At 36.5% G+C, this 21,987-nt stretch overlaps 2 protein-coding genes across 2 annotated transcripts in view; one reads left to right on the forward strand and one right to left on the reverse strand.

The window, feature by feature from the left end:
* Window positions 1-6,768, forward strand: part of whrnb (whirlin b) — a 69,912-nt gene extending 63,144 nt beyond the window's left edge. Inside the window, exons 9-12 of the mRNA XM_059550810.1 lie at window positions 822-1,422; window positions 2,468-2,649; window positions 3,203-3,319; window positions 5,969-6,768. Coding sequence (XP_059406793.1) covers window positions 822-1,422; window positions 2,468-2,649; window positions 3,203-3,319; window positions 5,969-6,145 — 1,077 coding nt within the window. The 3' untranslated portion in view covers window positions 6,146-6,768. The remainder of the gene's footprint in view (window positions 1-821; window positions 1,423-2,467; window positions 2,650-3,202; window positions 3,320-5,968) is intronic.
* A 1,791-nt stretch (window positions 6,769-8,559) lies between these two features.
* stxbp1b (syntaxin binding protein 1b) lies at window positions 8,560-20,149 on the reverse strand. Its single transcript, XM_059550811.1, has 20 exons — window positions 20,021-20,149; window positions 17,752-17,801; window positions 17,333-17,414; window positions 17,136-17,212; window positions 16,426-16,504; window positions 16,227-16,330; window positions 13,948-14,096; window positions 13,610-13,694; window positions 13,332-13,462; window positions 13,058-13,165; window positions 12,452-12,512; window positions 12,302-12,367; window positions 12,142-12,222; window positions 11,928-12,066; window positions 11,567-11,676; window positions 10,828-10,932; window positions 10,659-10,744; window positions 10,422-10,576; window positions 9,532-9,658; window positions 8,560-9,337 (listed from the first exon to the last, which is right to left on the reverse strand). The coding sequence occupies exons 1-19, from the start codon at window positions 20,055-20,057 to the stop codon at window positions 9,549-9,551; spliced, it is 1,815 nt and encodes a 604-aa protein (XP_059406794.1). The 5' UTR covers window positions 20,058-20,149; the 3' UTR covers window positions 8,560-9,337; window positions 9,532-9,548.
* Between the last annotated feature and the right edge of the window lie 1,838 nt (window positions 20,150-21,987).

Genomic DNA, 21,987 nt, shown 5'->3' on the forward strand with positions numbered 1-21,987 from the left:
GGAGAAAAAGCAGCCAACGTTAAAATGGCTTTTGTATTTTAACATTTGATTGTAGCAAGAAAAGAAAGGGACATAATTTAGCAGGAGGAGAACAAAATATTTATCCCTGAAAGACTACAAATACTGTCACAAGAAAATTGCAGAAGATTTATTTTGTTTTTGGATGGAAACTCATACTCTTTTATTTTTTGATATCTCAAAGATCAATAGATCAGTCTCATAGTTTGAAATTTAGCAGAGGCAGTGTATATGTACAGTATGCCTCCACTTGACCTTAAAACTTAAAAATGTACAGTATATGTAAAGTGTGTATTGATTTTGCTGAAATTGCATGATGATATCATAATTTATTAATAAAATTAAATATATATGCTAAATTAGAGCATGATCATCTGATAGATTTCCCTTTTATCTAGTCAATTTGCTGAAGATTGAGTTGAGTTCAGTAGATTTTTATCCTACCCTTCCTTGCTCTCTTTTAATTAAGCATCAATAGCCCTACATTAACTCTTGTAATCATAAACGATTATCTTGGATGAATCCATAATTGACCGTCTTGTTATAAACGTGCACTTATGCTAAATTTTTGTACATAAAGACAACTCTTATCATCTGTTAATTTCATAATGTGCTGATAATTTAGAAGGAAATGTCACCTTTTAAAAGCTTTTAAATGTCAGAGTGTGTTTTTTTCTTCTATTCTTTCTCTGTGTTATCATAACCTGCCTCAGTGATAATGCATCCTTTAATTGCCTGTCTTGGTAGTTGAAGGCAACAGTGAGGAGATAAATATAGACAGTAAGTTTTATGTTTTATTTCAGGACAAGGTGCAGCCGTCATCCGAGTCACCCCCTTCGTTCAAGCCTCCCCCTCCACCTGTTCGACACGCCAGCCCTAAAAATCAGAGCAAACGACCTTCGTCCAAGCTGTCCCAGACCAACCTGCTCTTTACCGCCCCCTGTAGGCGGCATCAGGAGAACCACACCCACAATCACTCGCACTCGCCCTGCTCTGCTCACACCTCCCCATGTACCATCCACCACACCGCCTCCACCTGCTCTGTCCGTCACACTCCTCCACCCTGCTCTCACCATCACAGCTCTCCACGATCATTATCCTACCATGCTAGCCCTTCTTCTGGACCCCCATGTAAAGATTTGGTTCAGTTTCTGATGAGCAGGCAAGCGGCGGTGCTCTCCCCACACCTAGAGTCTCCAAACCGTTCTAGAGAAGGAACCCCCATGATCTCTCCACGCTCCTCTCCATCGATTTCGCCTTCACTGCTAATGCCTGCACCGCCCCCCTGTAGCCCTGAGAAGCTCGAGGGCTCCCCCTCTACACACCGCTGCGGTGCCACCCAGACCAGCCCACTACACCCCGAGCCAGAGACGACAGAGGAAAGGCCTCAGCCCCAACTACGAGGTGAAGACACTCTATTGTAATAATTTACTCACCCTCATGTCCTTCCAAACCTGTATGACTTTCTTCTGTGGAACACAAAAGAAGATATTTTGAAGAATGAACAGTTTCGGTTACCATTGACTTCCACTGTATAAACAAAAAAAACGGAGACTTTTTTTTTCATGTATATATTATGTTCAACAAAAGAAAAAAAGTAACAGAAGTTTGGAACAACATGAGGGTAAGTAAATGTTGATAGGATTTTTTTATTGGATAAACTATCCCTTCGAGTTGGGACTGAAATTGATCAGTATATTGTGAGAAAAGCCTCTAATTGAAGATGATTTAAAAACTTGATTTAAATGCTCTCAAATCTACACCAGCTTCACTCATGCAACATACAGCACAACCAGTGTAGATCATTTTATTTGTAAGGCAAGTCTGTGAACTTTCAAGTAACAACTTTGTTACTTTGTTTCAAGAAATGTTAAAGTTTACTTATGTTGGTATTCACAAAACATTTTTGGATGTGTTGATGATTATACTGTATATAATAAATGTTTTGTAAGTTTCAGAATGTATATTTCTGAAATATATGAAGTTTTATGTATTTACAGCATTCATAGTGGGAGAAAAGGGAAAATACACAAGCAAAATGGAAATACGACGGCATGTATCACAATCAAATTGAATCAGGGGAATCTATTGATAACAGCACGGTTGAAAAAAAATTGGCTAAACATAAAGGAGGTACTAAATTCTCTTTAGAGGCTTTAATTTCTCAGATGGCAGGACACCTTATTACAAATTGTACGTATGGTCATAGGGCATCTCATTCATCTAAAAGAATTAATTACACTCATTTAACATACTAAATTGACAGTCCTAGCAGGTCCATCAAAACTTTGATGAAGTTCAGCACAGGGAATCCATCCAGCTTCTGTAACTCATTTCAGATCCAAATAATGTGTGTGGTCCACATAAACCCTGAATGCAGATCTCTAATCTGTGAAAGCTAAATTGTGGGGTTATTTATGGCTTTGTGCTCATTTGTCTGTGTTCCCAGGAGCCACACTGTCCCAGCTGTCAGACAGCGGACAGACTCTGAGTGAGGACAGTGGAGTGGATATCGCAGAGGCTGGGGGGTTGAGTAAGGACAGCAGCCCGCGACCAGGTAAACCTCCGTTCCTCCAGGTCACAGCTGACACACGCAGAGCAGATGGACTCGCACAGGCCACCGCAAAACAGGTGAGAGAGTTCAGTTGTTTAAATGAGTTATAGTCATTTCATCATATAAATAACCATTATACAGGAATCTTTTTTAGTCTTGTTTGCCCTGCTTTTGATTTTTTATTTCATGTTAAACTCTTCATTTGTGTCTTCTACCTTCCTTGGAATCTGTATTTTCTTAGGCCGGTGACACACTGGCTGCGTGGCGTTAGCGTGGCGTTTGAATTAATGGCATTAATGAATTAATATGTATTTGTGTAGAAAATGACATATAAACATATTTTCCTATTCTATTTTGCCTGGAAACGCTTCCAACACGCTTGCGTGTCGCGTGAAAAATAGGCGTCGGTTCTATTTCTAGCATGCACGCATTTTCCGCGCGGCTCGAGCCGCCCCTGAGACACGCGTCTCACGCAGGCAGTCTGCAAGCTCTATCCTGTTAACATGGGAGCCGAATTAAAAACAGACACACCACGCAGCTAAGACGCTTGTGCCAAGCATCCAGTGTGTCGCCGGCCTTACTTCTTGAGTGTGACGTCTAAAGTAGCTTCCCTGTTTGTGATTGTTTTAGATGGGAGTAATGGAGCCTACACTTGTACGGGTGCCCAAGTGTGCCAGTACACTGGGGATTGCTGTTGAAGGGGGTGCCAACACCAGACAGCCTCTGCCACGCATCGCCACCATACAGGTGGGTCAGAGTGGGTCACTGTTCAAAGCCACGGCTTAGAAAGATTCGTTTTTTTTAAGTAATCCCAGAATGCACAACAGCAAGGTTATTCAAAATCTTGTATAAATACATACACTATTACAATATATATTGTATTGTTAGCTTAGCAATACACAATACTCATAGTCACCTATGAGCTTCCAGTTTTCAAAATATTAATAATAAAAACAAGCCTATATATTAGCTTAGAAAGCTAGGTAGCTCATTAGGTTTTGGTAGCATATGGTTTGTTGATTTGACATTCTGTAGTTTTCACATATTGTTTTTCTGTAATAAATGTGAAATGCTAGCATAAAAGTAACACAAAGTCTTAAAATTACTATTCCCACAAAGTATCTTTTGTTCCTCTGATGGAAAGGGTAGCTAATGTACTGTGAAGCTCTGATATTACACCCATCGAGGTGCAAGATACAGTCGTAACTTTATATAATGTGGTTCTAAAAAAGCTTTTAAAAGCCGTTGCATCATAGTCACATAAATGCTTAGGTCAGTAAAACCTGCTTCTCCATCATGACTAAAATTACCACTCTGCATGAAATACAATTTCAGTTTTCTTATTAAAAATGAGTCATGAGACGGTTGATACTTTTGCCATTAGATAGACCCCCATCTGTGCATCAAGGAGCATTTTAGATGGTAGTTTAATCTTTAGTCACAACTTTACAGGAAGTTTTAAATATAAAGGAGCCAGTTTGTTTTCCTCAAATTTCTTTTATGACCTTTAGCCCAGCATCTGTTAGCAAATGGAGCACATTAGCATATTCAGGACCCGTTTATGTCTCCGTATGCTCACTTCTCTCAGTGTTGTGTTCCCTCAACATGAAGGTGAGAGATTTCCCCTTTAGCGCAAAGTAGCTTTGCACAGAAATATGTTTGCTTGCATATTTAAAACAGATTGGGATCAAGCAGCTAGTGATATGACTATAGCTTTAGGGGATGAAAAAGTAAGATAACTTGCATCTCTTAGCGCTTACAGTATATAGATGTCTGATACCACTGGAATCTGTCTAATGGTGCGATCAGTCATGTTAGAAAAATCATATTTATAAGTTAAATTGGGAAAGAAATCAATTAAATCTGTATGTGTGTAAAAATATTCAGATTTAATCTTTCACATTTTCACAAGTAACTAATTTAATTACATTTTTTTTTCAGTAACTGTAACAGATTACAGCTACATTTATTTTGTAATTAAATTAGGTCACACTTTATTTTAAGGTATCCTCGTAACAGTGTAATTTTACATTTAAGTACTGAGTAGTATTATTTACTTACTATATGGTTAGGATCAGGGTTTATCTAAGGGTTTCTTGCATGTAATTATGCATAATTAATTGTTAGATATTAGTAAGTGTATGTAACATGTAACAAGGACACCTTACAATACAGTGCTACCAAATTATATAATTCCGTTAAATGTAACTAGTTATTTCCCAACACTGTTTACAATAGTTGCATGTAAAAATACAGTTGTATTGTGTAATTATGATACTATATATATACTGATTCATTTTACAGCAACTTCATGAATTCATCAAAAATATAAAGCACATCTTGTATTTACTGCAGTATCTTACTCCAAACAAAGAGATGCGAATGCACCTGAAACCGTAATTGCTGCTTTCAAACCCCCGAAAAAACGAACTTCCCAGGAGGATCTGAACACACCATAATTTGTTGGCTGGTCTATTTGAAACAGCAACTGTAAAACAAAAAGCTTTTTAAAGTGCTGTTTGATACCATCAGATTATTCCTCTGCTTATTTGATTGTCCTGAAAATGCTGGAAGGAAGGAAAAATCATTAGAAAAATAGAGATTTATTTTCTAGCTTTAAGCTAATGAATAGTAAATGGAGTTGTTCTTGATTGTCCTTGATACCCTACACCAGGATAATACTAATATTTCTCCATTTATTAAAATGCCATATTCAGAGAGTGACTTGTAATGTGCTGTGGATCATATTTCAAAGCCAAAACACGCATAATGACTCTTCATTAATGCAGTATTTTTTAAAGCATCATACAGTATTTGACGTTACATGTCGCCTGACACAGTTACGAACTGAATGCAACCTGAAAGAAATGCACAGCACAATGAGGCGATGTCATAAGTGTAACCATGACTACCGCACTTCCAGACTCCTTAAGATCTACTTTGGTTTTAATCAAATGTTCATTATGAGAGCATTCACTATTCTGTCTTTATCAGACACGTACAGCTCAGGTGTCATGTTAAACTGTAATAAATATTGACAAATTAGATCAGACTCCAGCAGGATTATATGACATTTGTGTTGTAGAGGAGTTGGTAGCAGGACTATTAGACAGGCCTCCCTCCAGCTAAACAGAAGAAGACAGCCAGAACGCTCATCTCGGTTATCTCTTTCTTCCTCTCCTCAGGCACTTTATCTTTATATTTTGTAAATCTTATATCTTATATCTTATAAGAGGTTAGCTAATGACCTGTCAATATAAAGTGCCATATCTGAGAGAGCAAGCGGTCATTTTCTTCCCCATTTCCCACTTGTCTTTTCTCTCACACTTTTGATAGATGATCTCTCTTTGTGGAAAGTTTGAGTCAGTTGCTTGTTTCTCTCTTTCTCTTTCTCAGAAGGGGGGCTGTGTGCATATCTCTGGACAGTTGCGGGTGGGTCAGGTGATTCTGGAGGTGAACGGCGTGTCTCTAAAAGGCATGGAGCACCGGGACGCAACTCGGGTCATTGCCGAGGCCTTTAAGACCAAAGACTATGTCGACTTTTTGATCACCGAGTTCAACTCTGCTCTGTAGAAGTCGACCCTCGAGAGTTTTACTAGACGCCACTGCGAAGAATGTCACTTTACGTCACGTCCACACAGAGGGGCTGAATGAGTCATGTTTGTCATATCTGAGTCACAGTTAGCTTAGAGTTCAAAAGCTGCAACGCCCACCTTACGTCTGTGTTCTCGCTATAACAACGAGCAGCTGCCACACACCTTCACTGAACCTGTTCCTGGTATGTTCCAGTGGATGATCTGCAGAGCCAAGACTGATGCTGATATGTTTGATAGGATGAGATCAGGGTTATATCGAGTCTGTCAGATGTGTGCCATACACACACATACACACACACACACACACACACACACACACACACACACACACACACACACACATACGTATACTACCGTTAAGTTTGGGGTCTTATGTTTTTGAAAAAAGTCTCTTATGCTGTCTTATCTGTGTATATTTTAATATATTTCACTCCGTATACAGCCATATGCTTTAGTCTTTGTTGTTACATGATTCTTCAGAAATCATTCTAATACTGTATGCTGATTTGGTGCTCAAGAAACATTTCTTATTATCAATGCTGAAAACAGTTGTGCTGCTAAATTTCTTTTTGTGAAAACCTTGCCATGCATTGATACATGATACTTTTTTCACGATTCTTTGAAAAATGAAAAGAACAGAAGAACAGAATTTATTTGATATTTTTAAAAATATGACAATGATCAAGTCTGTATTGTCACTTGTGACTGATTTTAATGAATCTTTGCTGAATGAATGTATTAAGTAAAAAAAACGTACTAACCCCAAACTTTTGAATGGTAGAGTTGTGTATATATAATCAAATCGTTCATTCATTTCTATTCATATTTATTATAGCTAATACATATATACAGAAAATATATTTATACAAAATATATAAATATATAGATTTGCTATTACAGAAAATCACATATCATTTTAATTATAATATCAAATGGCATAGTCATTGTTATGGAGGTGTTTTATTTTTTATTTTTAATACTCGTCCTTGATTTCAGAGGTGTTTAATATATATATTTTTTTTTTTATGAAAGGAACGGAATTCAGTGAAAACAGTGAAATGAAGGGATATTAATAAACTTTTGTAATATGTGAATGGAGATCAGTTATTCCAGGACGGAAGGAACGAGGAGGAGGATTCTAGTGTCTCTTACGGTTTTCTCATTGTTTTTCTTTTCTTTTGTTTTCTTTTCTTTTCCTCTCTGTCTCTCTCACATACACACAAAATCAGGCTGTTTTTTTAAAGCTCTTACTGTATGTCAGTGTGCATACTTCAAAGAGAGGTTATAGAGAGGAATAATGAAGAAATGTATAGCAGTATTTGAATTTGAAGATCAGATGTTCAGAATAATAAGTAAATGCATGGCTACTGGTTATGCAACATACAGAGAGTTATTGTACATAGGTAAAATAATGTAAAGCTGTATATATTTTATGTAATATATTTTTTGCACATACTGTTGATATAATGTTTTCAAAGACTGCATCAAAGACATTAAAACCCTTAAATATGAAACCAAAACATCAATACTTAGAATAGTAACATAGAAGCATTTTAGTTTTTCAGTGTTGTCCCTTCAGATATTTTATTCATATACCACATGCAGATAGTCTGCTTTTAAGTTGATAAAGATCTGCTTTTTGTTGATTCGTTGCTTGTCATTTGTTGTGCTTTGCAATGTGAAAAACACATAATATTGTATATTTACAGGACGTAAATTATCATAGGCTGATTATAGAACAACACCATATAAAGACACAATCTGAGGGTATCAATATTATGCCTGAAATATTTGATTTATGCCAAACTGCAAAAGAGACTAAAATAAATATATAAAGACTGAATTAAATGTCTGTAATTTATTGATATTTCTATTTTATGGTTAAATCAATGTTGTCATCCTAAAATGTGTACATCTGGCTTTGTTTTCTGATGAAGCTGTGTTTTGGTGCCCTCGTGTGTTCAAGGTTTGCAACACTTGTAAGGCAGTACACAATTTAAATATATTATACCTATTAAATATATTATACCTCCACAATATAATACCATACTTTTTGCAATTAATGTGGTTTCTCTGCAGTAATGTTACACCATTCAAATTCTTGTAGGTAATTTCGAATTTAAATTTAGAACATTATTCTTTTTCAAGAGTTTGAAAATGGCTGAATCTGAGTCTGAATCAGTAGATATTTTTTTCTTTCTTCTGATTTGTCGTTCTTCATTCTTCTGTTTCTTATATCAACATATCCAACTGTTAAATATTAAATGCACATCCAGATGCATCTGCCTCAAAACCAAATGAATAACATTACAACTGAACGAATGTGTATTTTCAATCATATTATGAGAATGTGTGGTGTCATGAAAGTCATGAAAAATGTCATAATTAGGAGATTTTTAACAGAAGCCAGTTTATTTTACTATATGCACAAGACAATAGTTTGCACTTCATAACCTCGTATGTGTTAAACATGTTAAATATATTTGAATATGGCATATAGATGATATATTTACACAGAATGAATGTGTATTCTTAGCATAAATAACAGATTATGACATAAAAAAAACAATCATACTACCTTACTACAAAAGGAGCAGTCGAGATGTAAAAGAAAAATAGAATATCAACAAGGGAGGTTTTACTATATTAACAGTCTATATACAGGACTAGTAACTATTATCTCCAAACCACAATATTAAAATAACACTGCATTTAATATTCACAATGGGACATCCGGTATTGAACTGATCACGCAACAGACACAGATCATGCTTGGCTAACACTGCATGGCAGGTCAAAGTACTGATTCAATTCAAAATAAGTTTACAGAAGAGGAAACTGGAAACTCAATTTGCTACACTGTGTTCAAATAATCTTCTCTTCTTATTTTATCTACCTATGAGGTACACTCAAGTCGACTGCTCCCATAATACCAACAATGGAGAAGATAATGTTCTTTGATGTTATCTGAGGTTAATGTTAAGGTGATTATAAATGTAACAGAGGCTATTTATGTTATATACTTCACTGTAGCCTATTACTGACAAGGGAAGTGCTGAAGGGTGGCAGACTGCCTGATATATTGCATGGGGGTCTTAACGCTCATCTAGTTGGAACATGTCACTGATGACATCAGAATAGTGAGTCAGGGTAATGACGTCACCCCATTCTAAAAGGAAAAAAAGAATCAAATTTGATTAATGTTACAGTAAATGAAAAGATATCTACATAATGCCTCTATTAAAAGTGTTAAATGTGAAGATAAAAATGTCAGCAGATTTTTTTATATTGAAGCAATAGTGTTATTAAAAATGGCTTTAAAATAAATCCAATTTAATCCATTTAAAATGATAAAGGTCTGACCTCTTTTCTTGTCTTCATCACTTATCTTCTGCAGGAAGCTGGTCCTCTGGGGCCGCATTGGGGTCCAGGAAGTCTTGGTGCTGCAGATGCTTTAGGTATTTAACGGGAGTGATGGTGTGAGTGGAGCCTGTGAGGGAAGTCAGAAACATGATCAGGGATTTTATTGGGACCAGAAAAACGATATTAACTCACAGGGTGGGTGTGGTTAAAAGCAGTTCACTAATCACATACATACAATAATCAGTAAACATTGATCTTCTCTGTCACTTAACTGCAGTTTATATTTATTGTCAAGGTAAATGACAGTGTTTTTATAACCATAATCCATGTGTCCCACAACAGAATGCTTTTGATGCTCAATAATTCATAAGTCAGCAAAAAATATACACTACAATTAAAAAGTTTGGGACTGTAAGATGTTTTAATGATTTTGAAAGAAGACTATTGTGAAATGTTGTTACCAATATTGTAAAATAATTGTTTGTTGTTTTAATATATTTTCAAATGTAATTTAATTTTGCTAAGTCAACGTCTTCAGTTGATTTTGTCCTTAAGATACATTCATTATTATGAATATTGAGAATGGGTGTGCTCCTTAATATTTTTGTGGAAACAAAATATTATTTAAATAATAATAATCCAATATTTTATGTTATTTTTGATTAAATACTCCCTTGCTAAATATAAAAGTACTACAGTACATGACCCCAAATTTTGAATAGTAGTGCATAATAAAAAAAAAGTCTGATCAATATATCGCTTGGAATTTTTAAAGGCACAGTGACAAGGCAGAATTGTGTAATGCTGTCTGTTGTAATAGTTGTCTCTCAAACAGTGAGTCATTGATAGTTCTGTGGTGTCAGAAAGGGCCCTTGAGCACTGCAACCCACCGATGAGAGCTTCCCATTTGCCATTGGCCTGTGTGACCTCATAGACACAGCGCATCTCGCTGTAGGTCAAACCCCCAACGATGAAGACGATGATGCGTGGGCCGTTGCGTATCTCTCCTGGGCTCTTGTTTTTATGCCAGTTTCCATAACGTGCACTGAAAATGGACAGCAGTGGTATTATCACTAGATATGAAGATGTTGCATACTGCATCCATGTGTTTGTGCAGGTAATCCTACCTGCTAGCTGTGGTCGTCTTTGACGATGCTGTGCGTGTGGAAATGTAAGGGTACTGTTTTGGGTCAAGCTTGTCTTCAATGGCATCCTATAGTAATGCAATAAGGATAAATTAAAGTAAAAGAAAGATGACATATCCAAAGTGAGGCAAGTACTGTTGGTTCAGCTCACCTCCATGATATCTTTGACCAAAGGAGTCCACCGGGAGAGCTGGTATGTTTGCTCACTGACTCTTTCCTTGCGGTCAGATTTCTTCCCTTTACGTGTTGTTGCTTGCTGTAGATACATATTTAGAGTTATGCATTTCGACCTCAGACATGATTAGTGATGCACTGTATTCTGATTGAAAAAGCTGATAATTATTGTCATTTTATGGCTGATATATTCTATGTTGTCTAAGAACAAGCTAGAAATAAAATTATTTTTGAAGCTACAAGTGAATGCATGCTATAAAGTATTAATATTCACACTATTCATTTTGAGATTTACTTAAGATTACATTTAACGGTGTGATTAAAGATTAAGTGAGTACATAGTCTAATCTCAATGTCAACGTAGGTGGAAATGACGGCCAATATATATAGGCTGCCATGCAACAGTTTGGGGTCAATAAGGATTTATTTACTTTTACTTTTATTCATCAAGCATGCATTAAATTGCTCAAAAGTGACAGTAATTTGTAATATTACGAATGATTCCTATTCCATATAAATCCTGTTCTTTTGAATGTTATATTCATCAAAGAATCTCGTTAAATGTATCATAGTTTCCACAAAAATATCAAGTAGCACAACTGTTTTTGGGCACCAGATCAGCATATTACAATGACTCTGGAGTAACGATGCTGAAAATACAGCTTTTTAAAATGGTCGGAGAATGGAGGGAAACATGTTTTGTGTGTATTAATGACCTCTGAAATGATGGGAACCCCCATATGGGCCATATTAGAGATGATGTCGCTGTCCTCTGGAGGGATCTGAGCATGCTGGAGGAGCTTACAGAGATTCTCCTCTGACACACCTATGAGACACACACACACAGTCAGTCAGGAATAATTATACATAATTATACACGTAATTATAGAGTTTGAACTGGTTCTTAATCCTTGAAGCCCAGCATTACAGCGTTATCGCAGTTTTGGCTCACCGTTGTGTAATATTAGTAATGACTGTGTGTATAAACTGTACATGTCAAACGTACCACCCCCATCTCACCCACACACAGCAAAACAGAGAGAATACAAAGAATTGGCCATTTTGCAGCTCTCTCACCATTCTTGAGGTAGATGTAGAGCAGGATGATTCGGATTTTGTCCATAATGGTAACGTTGGCATCTAGTAGGATGGGTACAATAGCTCTCATGGGATCTTTGATCTTCTCACCCTCTGCATCTGTGCCCATCGCTAGATCCTAGGACAGAGCATACAAACACTATTAACACTAATTAATGTGAGTGCAAAAAGACCAATCCAAAATAAGCTTTACCTGCTCAACACGGCACAGTTTGTCCACTGTGCCCTGGTAATGCTTCATACAGTCTTCTGCTAAGTGCAGGTGAGTTGAATACTGCAAAATTATAAAACCACCATCAGCAATATTATCCCCTTGAATCAGTTCATATAAAACATATAAATGATCTCAGTACCTTGCTTAACTCTTTCTGGTACTGTGGCATCTTTTTAAGCATTTGGGAGAGCTCTTTCATGGTGGTCTGGAAGATACCAAAACACTTTGTCAGTTATTGGTAAGAATCAAGAAATTGCAGTTAATGTTTAATCGATGATTAATAACACACCTTCTCTCCGGTGTTCATCTTTTTGCTTGCAGAGAAATCCTTTAGTGATTTAGTCACAGCCCTAAAAGAGAGAAACTATTATTTTCAATACATTAATATTACAATTATTCATTATTCATTTGATTAGTTAGAATTATTCAAACGTTTTCTTCTTTAAAAATTAATACATTTTATGTTGTTTTTAATTTGCCAGTATAACATATAACATTAACGGTAAAAACATTTATAATGTTACAAAAGATTTCAGTTTGATATTGTATTTTAGAATGACTTCTGACACTGAAGACTGGAGTAATGATTGCCAAAAATTGGGCTTTGCCATCACAGCAATAAATGATATTTTAAAATACATAAAAATAGAAAACAATAATTTTAAAGGCAGCGGTGATAAAGGTAGATGCAAACAGCTATAGATTCTATTTACACTGTTAAAATTCTGCTATTTATACAACTTATCGCAAATAGTGGCAATTATCAGCGCCTCAGTAAAAAACAGTATGCAATAACGTATTGAGTGTAAATTATAATTTTAATTCAAATTATTAAATGGATGCCACCTTATTTTTATATATAAATGTCAACCTGTGTAGGACTGAACAGACTTACGTGGACACCTCTGCTATGTGTTTATGTCTCAGAGTCATCCACAGGTCATCATCTTCATCTAACAGCACCTCCTTCATACGAGTGTCACCCATTCCACTGGTCTCATACCTGATTAACACATATGCACCATAAGCACCAGTAAACTGCCTATAGCACACATGTACAGCATGATGTTGGATGGAGACATTAACATCATGAAGAGTCAACCACTTGAAATGATCTGAGTGACCTTAGAGCAGTATATAGATGAATTACAAACAGTTGGAGTTATTACTTGTAGACATCATTCTCAATGGGCAGCAGGTCATAGGCCATGGCCTGAAACGTGAGCTCGTGTAGAATTGGCGAGACTGGGTCAAAACCCCGATCCAGAATCAATAGCTGGGAACGTGCTTTATCAGGTCCCTGCGAAAGAGACAAAGATGGAGCACAAAACACTACAGTAAGGAATTAAAGTTGGACAGTGAGAAATTAAGATCACCGATGCCAGACAGAAGCAGTTTATTTTTATCATTGGAGACAAAATATTGTGCTACAAGCTCTTAGACTCACCTCTCCCAAAGTGGGGTCATCTGCTTTGTAACCGTCCAGTTTATCCTGAAGCATCTGGGCCAGGACTGCATTGTCTTTGTACTCTCTTCAAAACATAGCAACACATAGTCAATCATGATGTAGACCATCAATGACCTTCCAAAAGAAATCTAATCACTATAATACGTTATATCTGATTTTTAAAATAACTGTTGTGGGCTTGTGTTTATATTATATATTATATATATTTTCATTGCAGATGGCTGATGATGCTTGGAGTTTCATCAGCAGATGGTGTTTATGAGAATGTGAGATTGATGGGAAGACGTTCATGTGTGTGCTGCTTCTTCCTCGCTCACCCTCTGTATCTAACAGCTGGGTACTCTTTCAGTGTGGCGCACAAGGTGGCTATTTGCTCGGCTAAACGCTCCAACACCTGGTTCTTTACATCAGCTTTAAACGGGCTGTAGAAATCCTGGAAGGCATCTTGTCTGTCCACTGAGAACACCTGAGTACAACGTAGCAAAAATAGATACATTTATTCTTAACATCTCAGATCTTCAATGAGATTCAAATGTAGTCAAACGTGGATTCATGAGCTGCATCACTGAAATTGCATAATGTTGACTAGGTACTACTGTATATTTAATTTGAAACACACCTGCTTCACATAACTGTAAACAAATATTATATATGTTCTTCAGGTTACATGTTCTGGCCGTAAATCAGTGGTTTTCAGCCTATGTAAATTAAAGGCCCCTCAGTGTCCAAGACTATATTTGAAGATATTTCTGATGCTACTGCTGTAACAAGGACAGCTAACATGTTTATTAACAGAAACTAGGAGTGACAAAATAATTGAATAATTAATTTTATTTAAAATAATTAAAACTATTATGAATCATTCCTGCAATTCCAGAAGTTTCAGAAACTTTTCACACTCTTTCTGTATTTGCATGTTATTTTATTCAGTCATTAGAGGATAAAGGCTTTATAATTATTGTTGTTATTATTATCAGCCTATTATTATATTTTCGACTCACAAATAGTAGTTTTTCAGTAATTTCCACCCAATAAAACATTTTAGAGCCTGACATTACCACAAAAATGTATACTCACTATAAAAATTCCTATTACTCTGCGGTTTTATTTATTTAGACCATGGGAACCCTCATTATTTGACTGAAAAGACTGCAAGCTGTTGATGGAAAATATTAAAATAAGACAAACATGATATACAAAATATTTATGATGTCAGTTCACATCTTCAGCTGTTTTAGCTTATTTGATGCTTATTTTGTCTTATTTTAAATAATTGTAACATATTTACGTTTAAGCCATCTTGTTGTCCCCTTGGAAGTGTGCTGAGGCCCCCTAGTGGGCTCCAGCCCACTGGTTGAGAACCACTTCTTAAAATTAATCTGAAAATAAAACTATAAAGTCCCCTTGTCACGATCATCAGCTGGAGTGCCCATGAACTCCTATAGAGGGCACTCCACTCAGGACTCTGGCATTTTGTATTTCCCATTACCACTCCCCTTTACAAACTGTTTTTGGACTCTCATTAAGTGCAAAGTCTTGTTTAGCCTGTCTGACATTTCCGAGCGTTTTTCCCTGTGTTTGTTCCTTCCGTGTCTGACTTTTGGATTGTTTATACCGACTCTGATTCTCTGATGCCTGCCCCGATCTCTGCTTGTTAAGGTTACTTATCCTGGATATCTCTGACATAGCTGACGCCGTTTCTGATTACTGCCTGTCTGACCATCCTTATAATAAAGTTTTGCATATAGATCCGAACGCCTCTGGCTCATCGTTACACCACTGTGAACCAACTCTACACAGGATGTTCTCAGCCATGTGATATTTTTATTGCAATATTACTGATTCACAGAAGCAGTTTAAAATTGAGCCAGCTTGCTTATTTGTAATTGTTTAGTGCCAAAGGTAACTTTTTTTACCAAGCAGCTTCCTGTCCTATGGCAACTCACCATTGTCCATCTGTCCATGACAACCTAAAAGGTAAAAGTGAAGGTACTTCATCCACCACTGGATATATGTTAATGGCTGTTATAGGGCTGTTACGGTCTCATAATCCTCTGTTACAATAGTAATAACAACTCACTATGTCACCTGCCTTGCCTGTGCCAGTATGTGTGTGCTGTATTCCGTACAATCTGCATGTTTGACGAAAACATGGTTTTCAGATTAATCTACCGCCACATAATAACTACACTATCCTCTTTTCTTCCCTCAGCTTGACCTATAATCCATATCAGTGTTGTATCTCTCTCTCCCTGTCCTAACACACTAGCCTCAACACACTGCCCCATCTGTCACATGTAGTACATAACCCTACTGACATCCAACCCAATTCCAACTGCACGCTCTCTCTCATTGATGGGGCATTAGCCAATGGGGAGCAGGATTAGGGTTGGTATAAGGAGGGCTGATTCAGCCACGCCTCAGGATTAATTATAGAGGACAACAACAGAGGATTGGCGGCACAGAGACAACCCAACCAAAGCTGCTCTCGAACGTTCCAGCATGATACAAACACTTCCCCCCACATCTCCATACATCCTCCTATGCATCATCCCTTCTTTCGCGAGTCTCAGGGTGTAAAGTAGAAGCTACTCACCTGTGATTCATAGGGCAGGAAGGCGATGTTAATCTCAGTCAGTGTCTTTATGGATTTAGAAGCACGGGATTTACTTATCAAGTTGAACAAAGAGTCTGGGATTGCTAAAATCGAAAATAAAAACAGAGATCGAGTGAGATAAATATTCTAGATAAATATCTAGTAGATGTGGTAAAAAACAGGAAAAAAACGTCCTCACTGTCTGTGAAGAACACGTGTGCCCCTCTGTAGATGGGATTACGAGGATCTCTAAAGTCATTGATGAGACCCTCAACTGACTGTTGAAAACACATATGTTATATATTTATTTATAATAAAAACTCTACAATTCAAAAGTTTTGGATTGGTTCATATTGTTATGTTTTTAAAGTCTCTCATGCTGACCAAGGCTGCATTTATCTGATCATAAAACAAGTAAAGCATTAATACTATGAAATATTATGATTTTAAAAAATAACAGTTTGGCTATTTTAAAATATTTTAAAAAGTAATTTATTCCTGTGATGGCAAAGCTGAATTTTCAGCAGTTATTACTCCAGTCTTAAGCGTCACGTGATCCTTCAGAAATCATTCTCAAATGCTGCTGTGCTCAAGAAACATTTCTTATTTATCAATGTTGAAAACAGTGGAAATGTTTTTCAGGAGTCTTTGAATCTAGATCTTTTGAATTCTTTGAAAGAATAGAATGTTCAGAAGAACAACATGTATTTAAAAATAGGAATCTTTTGTAACATTATGAATCTCTTTACTGTTCCTTATTCAAATGAAAGCATCCTTGCTGAAATTACAGTTGATAACATTTCATCATTGTATTGTATATCAATAACTATCATCTTGTATATGTTGGGATATAATACAAACTCCCATATGAGCTCTGTTTTATGTCTAAAAATAAATGAGACAACTTACCTCATCAGATGGAGTAATGAGATATATGGCTTCCATGGTAGGAAGAGGCTCACGCTGCTTGGTTATGTCCTCAACAACTGGAGAAATTAAAGGAAATGGCTATGAAAAAAAGTCAATTTGAGCCAAATTGCGGTATAATTTATACAGCTAAGTGGTTTTGTGCCTGTTTGAAGCATTTCTACAGGAGTGAAACTCACTTGTAATTCCCTCAGACATAATATCTGTCATTTTACAGCATGATGAGACCATTCTCATGCTGAGCTTGTCCACCACCAATACCTGAGGGAGAACAGCATGCATTATATATGTAGAACAATACATAACAAATCAGAGACCAGTGCAGCACAACATGTTTTAAATGCTGTTTGCCAACATTGGATGCTTCTGTGTACGTATGTTTAATGCTGGTTTAGGATGGTCTTTTAAGCAAAAAGGCCTAATGTGACACTTGAGTCATCTTTGATTCAAGTTAATTTCAAGATTCTTTTTATCATACTGCACAGATTAAATCAAGATTGTGTTTAGACACAAACAAATAATGTACATTACAACATGAACAATCTTCATAATGATTGACATATTCTTCAGATGAGCGGACGGTGAGACTGATGTGTACCTTCCATTCTCCCTTCTTCTTCACCTTCTTAATGACATCATTCATAACCTCTGTAGCACAAAAAAACAAAACAAAAAAAGAAAAAAAAAACCACATGAAAAACCTTACATTCTCTAGCCTTGGTTCTTACCATTGTGACTGTAATACTGATGTTGCAATGTGTAGATATATGTTATATATACCAACATTGATCGGAAATGATGATAGCATTGACTGAGACAGATATCCAAACAAAGATCTTCTACTACTCTTTTTTTATACTCAATATATGTTAAGAATATTGAGGAAAAACTGTCATTTGTAATGTTTGAGTAAGAAATATCCAGTATAGGTGTGTGATAATGGAAGCATGTCTACCTCACTTTAAATATATCTGAGAGAATGTCACTTCAAATATATCTGTGTTAAAACACTGCATAATCATACACTCTCTCTGGCAGACGTTTTCTTGCACACAGTCCACAGAGACAACTATGCAGAGTTTGCCAAAAGTGTCAGGTAGAGGTGTTGCTGATCTCCTTTTTTTTTTTTTAATATGTTTAAAACGGCAAAAAACCCTATTCAGAGACTGAAGAACATGGATCTGGGCTGAATTTATTATTATAACGTTAATATTTGCTGCTTAGCATATTTTTTAATTTGTTCAATGTGATTTGGTGTGTAGAGACTTTTTCCCCTTTTTGCATTTACTGTTTACTTGATGTAATAAGTTAATGATTAAGAAAATTGAATGAAACCACATAATAAAAAAAGAAATCAAATATACCATTCATGTCTTTTTTGACAGCAGAGAGACCCAGAGAGAGAGACCCAGCAATCGCAGGTCTAATCTCTAGCCAATCCTCTTACACCACCAGCCTCTCTATTTTTGTTCTTCCTCTGTCTCTCTGTATCTCTTTCTCCTGCTCTTTGTTACTCCTTTTTTTATTTTTCTCTTTCTCTTTCTCTCTGTGTATCTCTGCCACTGGATGTGAGCACAGTGGACTTTTTTACTGATTTTTTTTACTTCCCCTTTAAAAGCTCCATTCAATGGCTAGAACCTGAACACAACAGCTTCCTGCAGTCATATAACACATTTCACAGCTATTGATGCTGGATCTGTCACTTCAACACCCAGGGGTGTTGTTGCATTAAAATAAACTTGTGATGAGCCTCACAGGCTATTACTGAAATTGTTGAACAACAAATCAACATCCAGTCAAATTTCAGGAAAAAAAAAAAAGTTACTGGTGAGATTAAAAAGGGTGGAAACTGGATTGAAATCTTTTTAGATACTTACGGACTAAAACTAGATACAATATTAATATTACAAACCAATATGTCTAAATACATTAATAGACAAATACCATCCAGCAGCATTTTTGTATTGTAATCAGTGTATTTTTTCCTGATGTTGATGCGGTAATGAAAACATAGTCCTTGATCTACACATTGGCAAAAGTAACACATATTCACAAGTGATAATTGGTGATGTTTTTCCTCAGAATCTTTAAGATTTAATCAACACCAGCCTATATATGGCAACAGAAATAACAAGAAAGAACACAGGACACATCTGACACCGGACAGATGGCAAAGAGTGAACTTTTTTTTTTTTGACTGGCATGTCAGAACTGTAAAGGGATGGAGTATAGGACAAATCTAACATCCACTGAGCTGATACTATAGTTTTAACAAAAGGTGACTAATATTATGGTGTAATGGAATCACATTCATAATTCCTTGCATAGATAGATAGAAAAGACAGATAGAAAAAATAAACACAACATATGTCAGACTGAACAATTAACATCTAACGCCAGCTCTGTTTAACAGCATTTCTTAACAGTTTTTTCTAAGAACAAATTCCTGCCTGTATTATTTGTATTCAGTCCTATTTTTCCGCTCTTTATGCTTCCACCCAACAGCACTATGAGCCTCCCTTCATCTAGAGCCTTAATCCCACTGGACTACACAAATTACTGTGTGTCTCCAATCTCCAGTGTGCTTTTAGCTACATCACAATCATTTGCATAGTGCAATATAATAATATAATATAATTAATATAACAAGGGTGTTAAATTTAAAGATTTTAAGAAGAGCAGTGTTACTGTATGAGGATTATGTTGTTAAATAGTGCAGTAACATTTAACATGTAAACATTACATGTAATCACTACAAACTTATAAGGAAATGCCAATAATACCACAAATGAGAAAAAAGCTGAAATATCATTTTTAAAGACATAAGAAGTTTAGCCCTAAATCAACTTAAACAAAACATTTCTTACTTTCACCGACAATCGCCTTGAGCCCCAGAGATGCCATGCTGTCTCCTGTTCCCTGTCTCTCCCTGCTGGACTCGAACTCGCAGTGTGAGCGCGCTCAGAGCTACAGTTGGTGTAAACGGGATGAAGTGCTTGCGTCGATGCCTAATCCCACCACACGCCTCCGCAGCCCCATTGTTGACATATGCTGCATGTCTTGTAATCTAAACACACACACATTTGTGCATATTAAGCATAGCCTTCCAGTGGCTTCTGTCATGTATTGATGATGCATTGACTGTTTTTGTGAGCGATTTGTTTTAGTCATGTTTTGGGGTATTGCATACAGTTATATGAATCGCTATATGAAAAAGGGATTTTAAATTCACATCAAGAAAAATAAACGTTATCGCAATAATTGCGTTACAATGCATTTACTGTAGTTGTACTTCTGTAAGAATACCAGAAAAGAGCACTAGCGACCGCTAGAGGGCGACATCGTCTTTTTATTCTGCCCAATGCAAGTGGACGCTTCAGACAAATGTTTCACTCATTTATTTTAATTTAAAATGTCTTAAAATCTCTGTATACAATTATATTTTATATATTTAAGATTATTATTTCATACATGAGATTATGCATTTTGTTTTGCATTTGTTTTGCATCTATCTTTCCTACAGCAAAGTATCGCAGACAATAAAAATAAATACATAGTTTATTCAAAATAACAGTTATTTAGTCTGAATAAGTTAAATTAAATTGAATGCTTTATTTAAAGTATTTTTGGAACATTGCATACATTTTCTTGTATGTCTTAAAATCAAGCTCTGCATATTGTGGCGAGAAATTTGATTCATCCAAGTGATTCGATTCTTTTGAATCTTTCGGAAGATGTTAGGCTTGACTTTGAGCTATAGAAGAAAAGACAATAGACTTAATTGGGAGTTTCAGTTACGTCATTAGACCTATACCCACTTTTTGTGTATAATACTAGCTAGTCATTTGCCCACATTCATAACGAGATGCCTCGTTAATTGGCCTAAATTTGTTGATGTGCCGTCACCTTCATTTTCTCATGCTATAGTCAGTCCCTAATGTCTTGAAATGCCCTTCCAAAAGTGAACAACTTACAGTACATAGAGTTGATGGGAATGATTCGTTCAAAGATTTGTTCAAACCCCTTGATTCGCTCTTAGAATCATATCACACTGTTCATAAATGACTGTGTAGCCTCCCACAAGGACAACATCATACTGAAGTTTGCTGATGACACACATGAAGAGGCATACTGGAGGGAGGTGGCCAGTCTTGTGACACGGTTTGAGGACAGCAATCTTACCCTCAACACTGACAAGACAAAAGAGATGACAGTGGACTTGATGGAAAAGACGTGAACTCACCAGCCACTGTTTATCCAAGAGCTTGAAGTGGAGAGGGTGAGCAGTTTTAAATACCTGTGGGCCCACATCAGTGAGGACCTCACCTGGACACTCAACACCACCCAGCTGTACTTCCTGAGGAGGCTGAGGATGTTTGGCATGTCAACGAAGATCCTCAACAACTTCTACAGCTGTGTAGTTGAGAGCGTCTTGACCAGCTGCATCACTGCGTGGTATGGCAGCACTACATTGAGGGACCGCAAACGTCTGCAGAGAGTGGTGAAGACTGCTGAGAAGATCATCAGGACTCCACTGCCCTCTCTGTAGGCCATTTACCATTGTACAGTCATGGCCAAAAGTTTTGAGAATTACATAAATATTATTTTTCAAAAAGTTTGCTGCTAAACTGCTTTTAGATCTGTGTTTCAGTTGTTTCTGTGATGTACTGAAATACAATCACAAGCACTTCATATGTTTCAAAGGCTTTTATCGACAATTACAAGACATTTATCCAAAGAGTCAGTATTTGCAGTGTTGGCCCTTCTTTTTCAGGACCTCTGCAATTCGACTGGGCATGCTCTCAATCAACTTCTGGGCCAAATCCTGACTGAT

This window comes from Carassius carassius, chromosome 5 (genome assembly GCF_963082965.1).
Source record: "Carassius carassius chromosome 5, fCarCar2.1, whole genome shotgun sequence".
NCBI classification, from domain to species: Eukaryota; Metazoa; Chordata; class Actinopteri; order Cypriniformes; family Cyprinidae; genus Carassius; species Carassius carassius.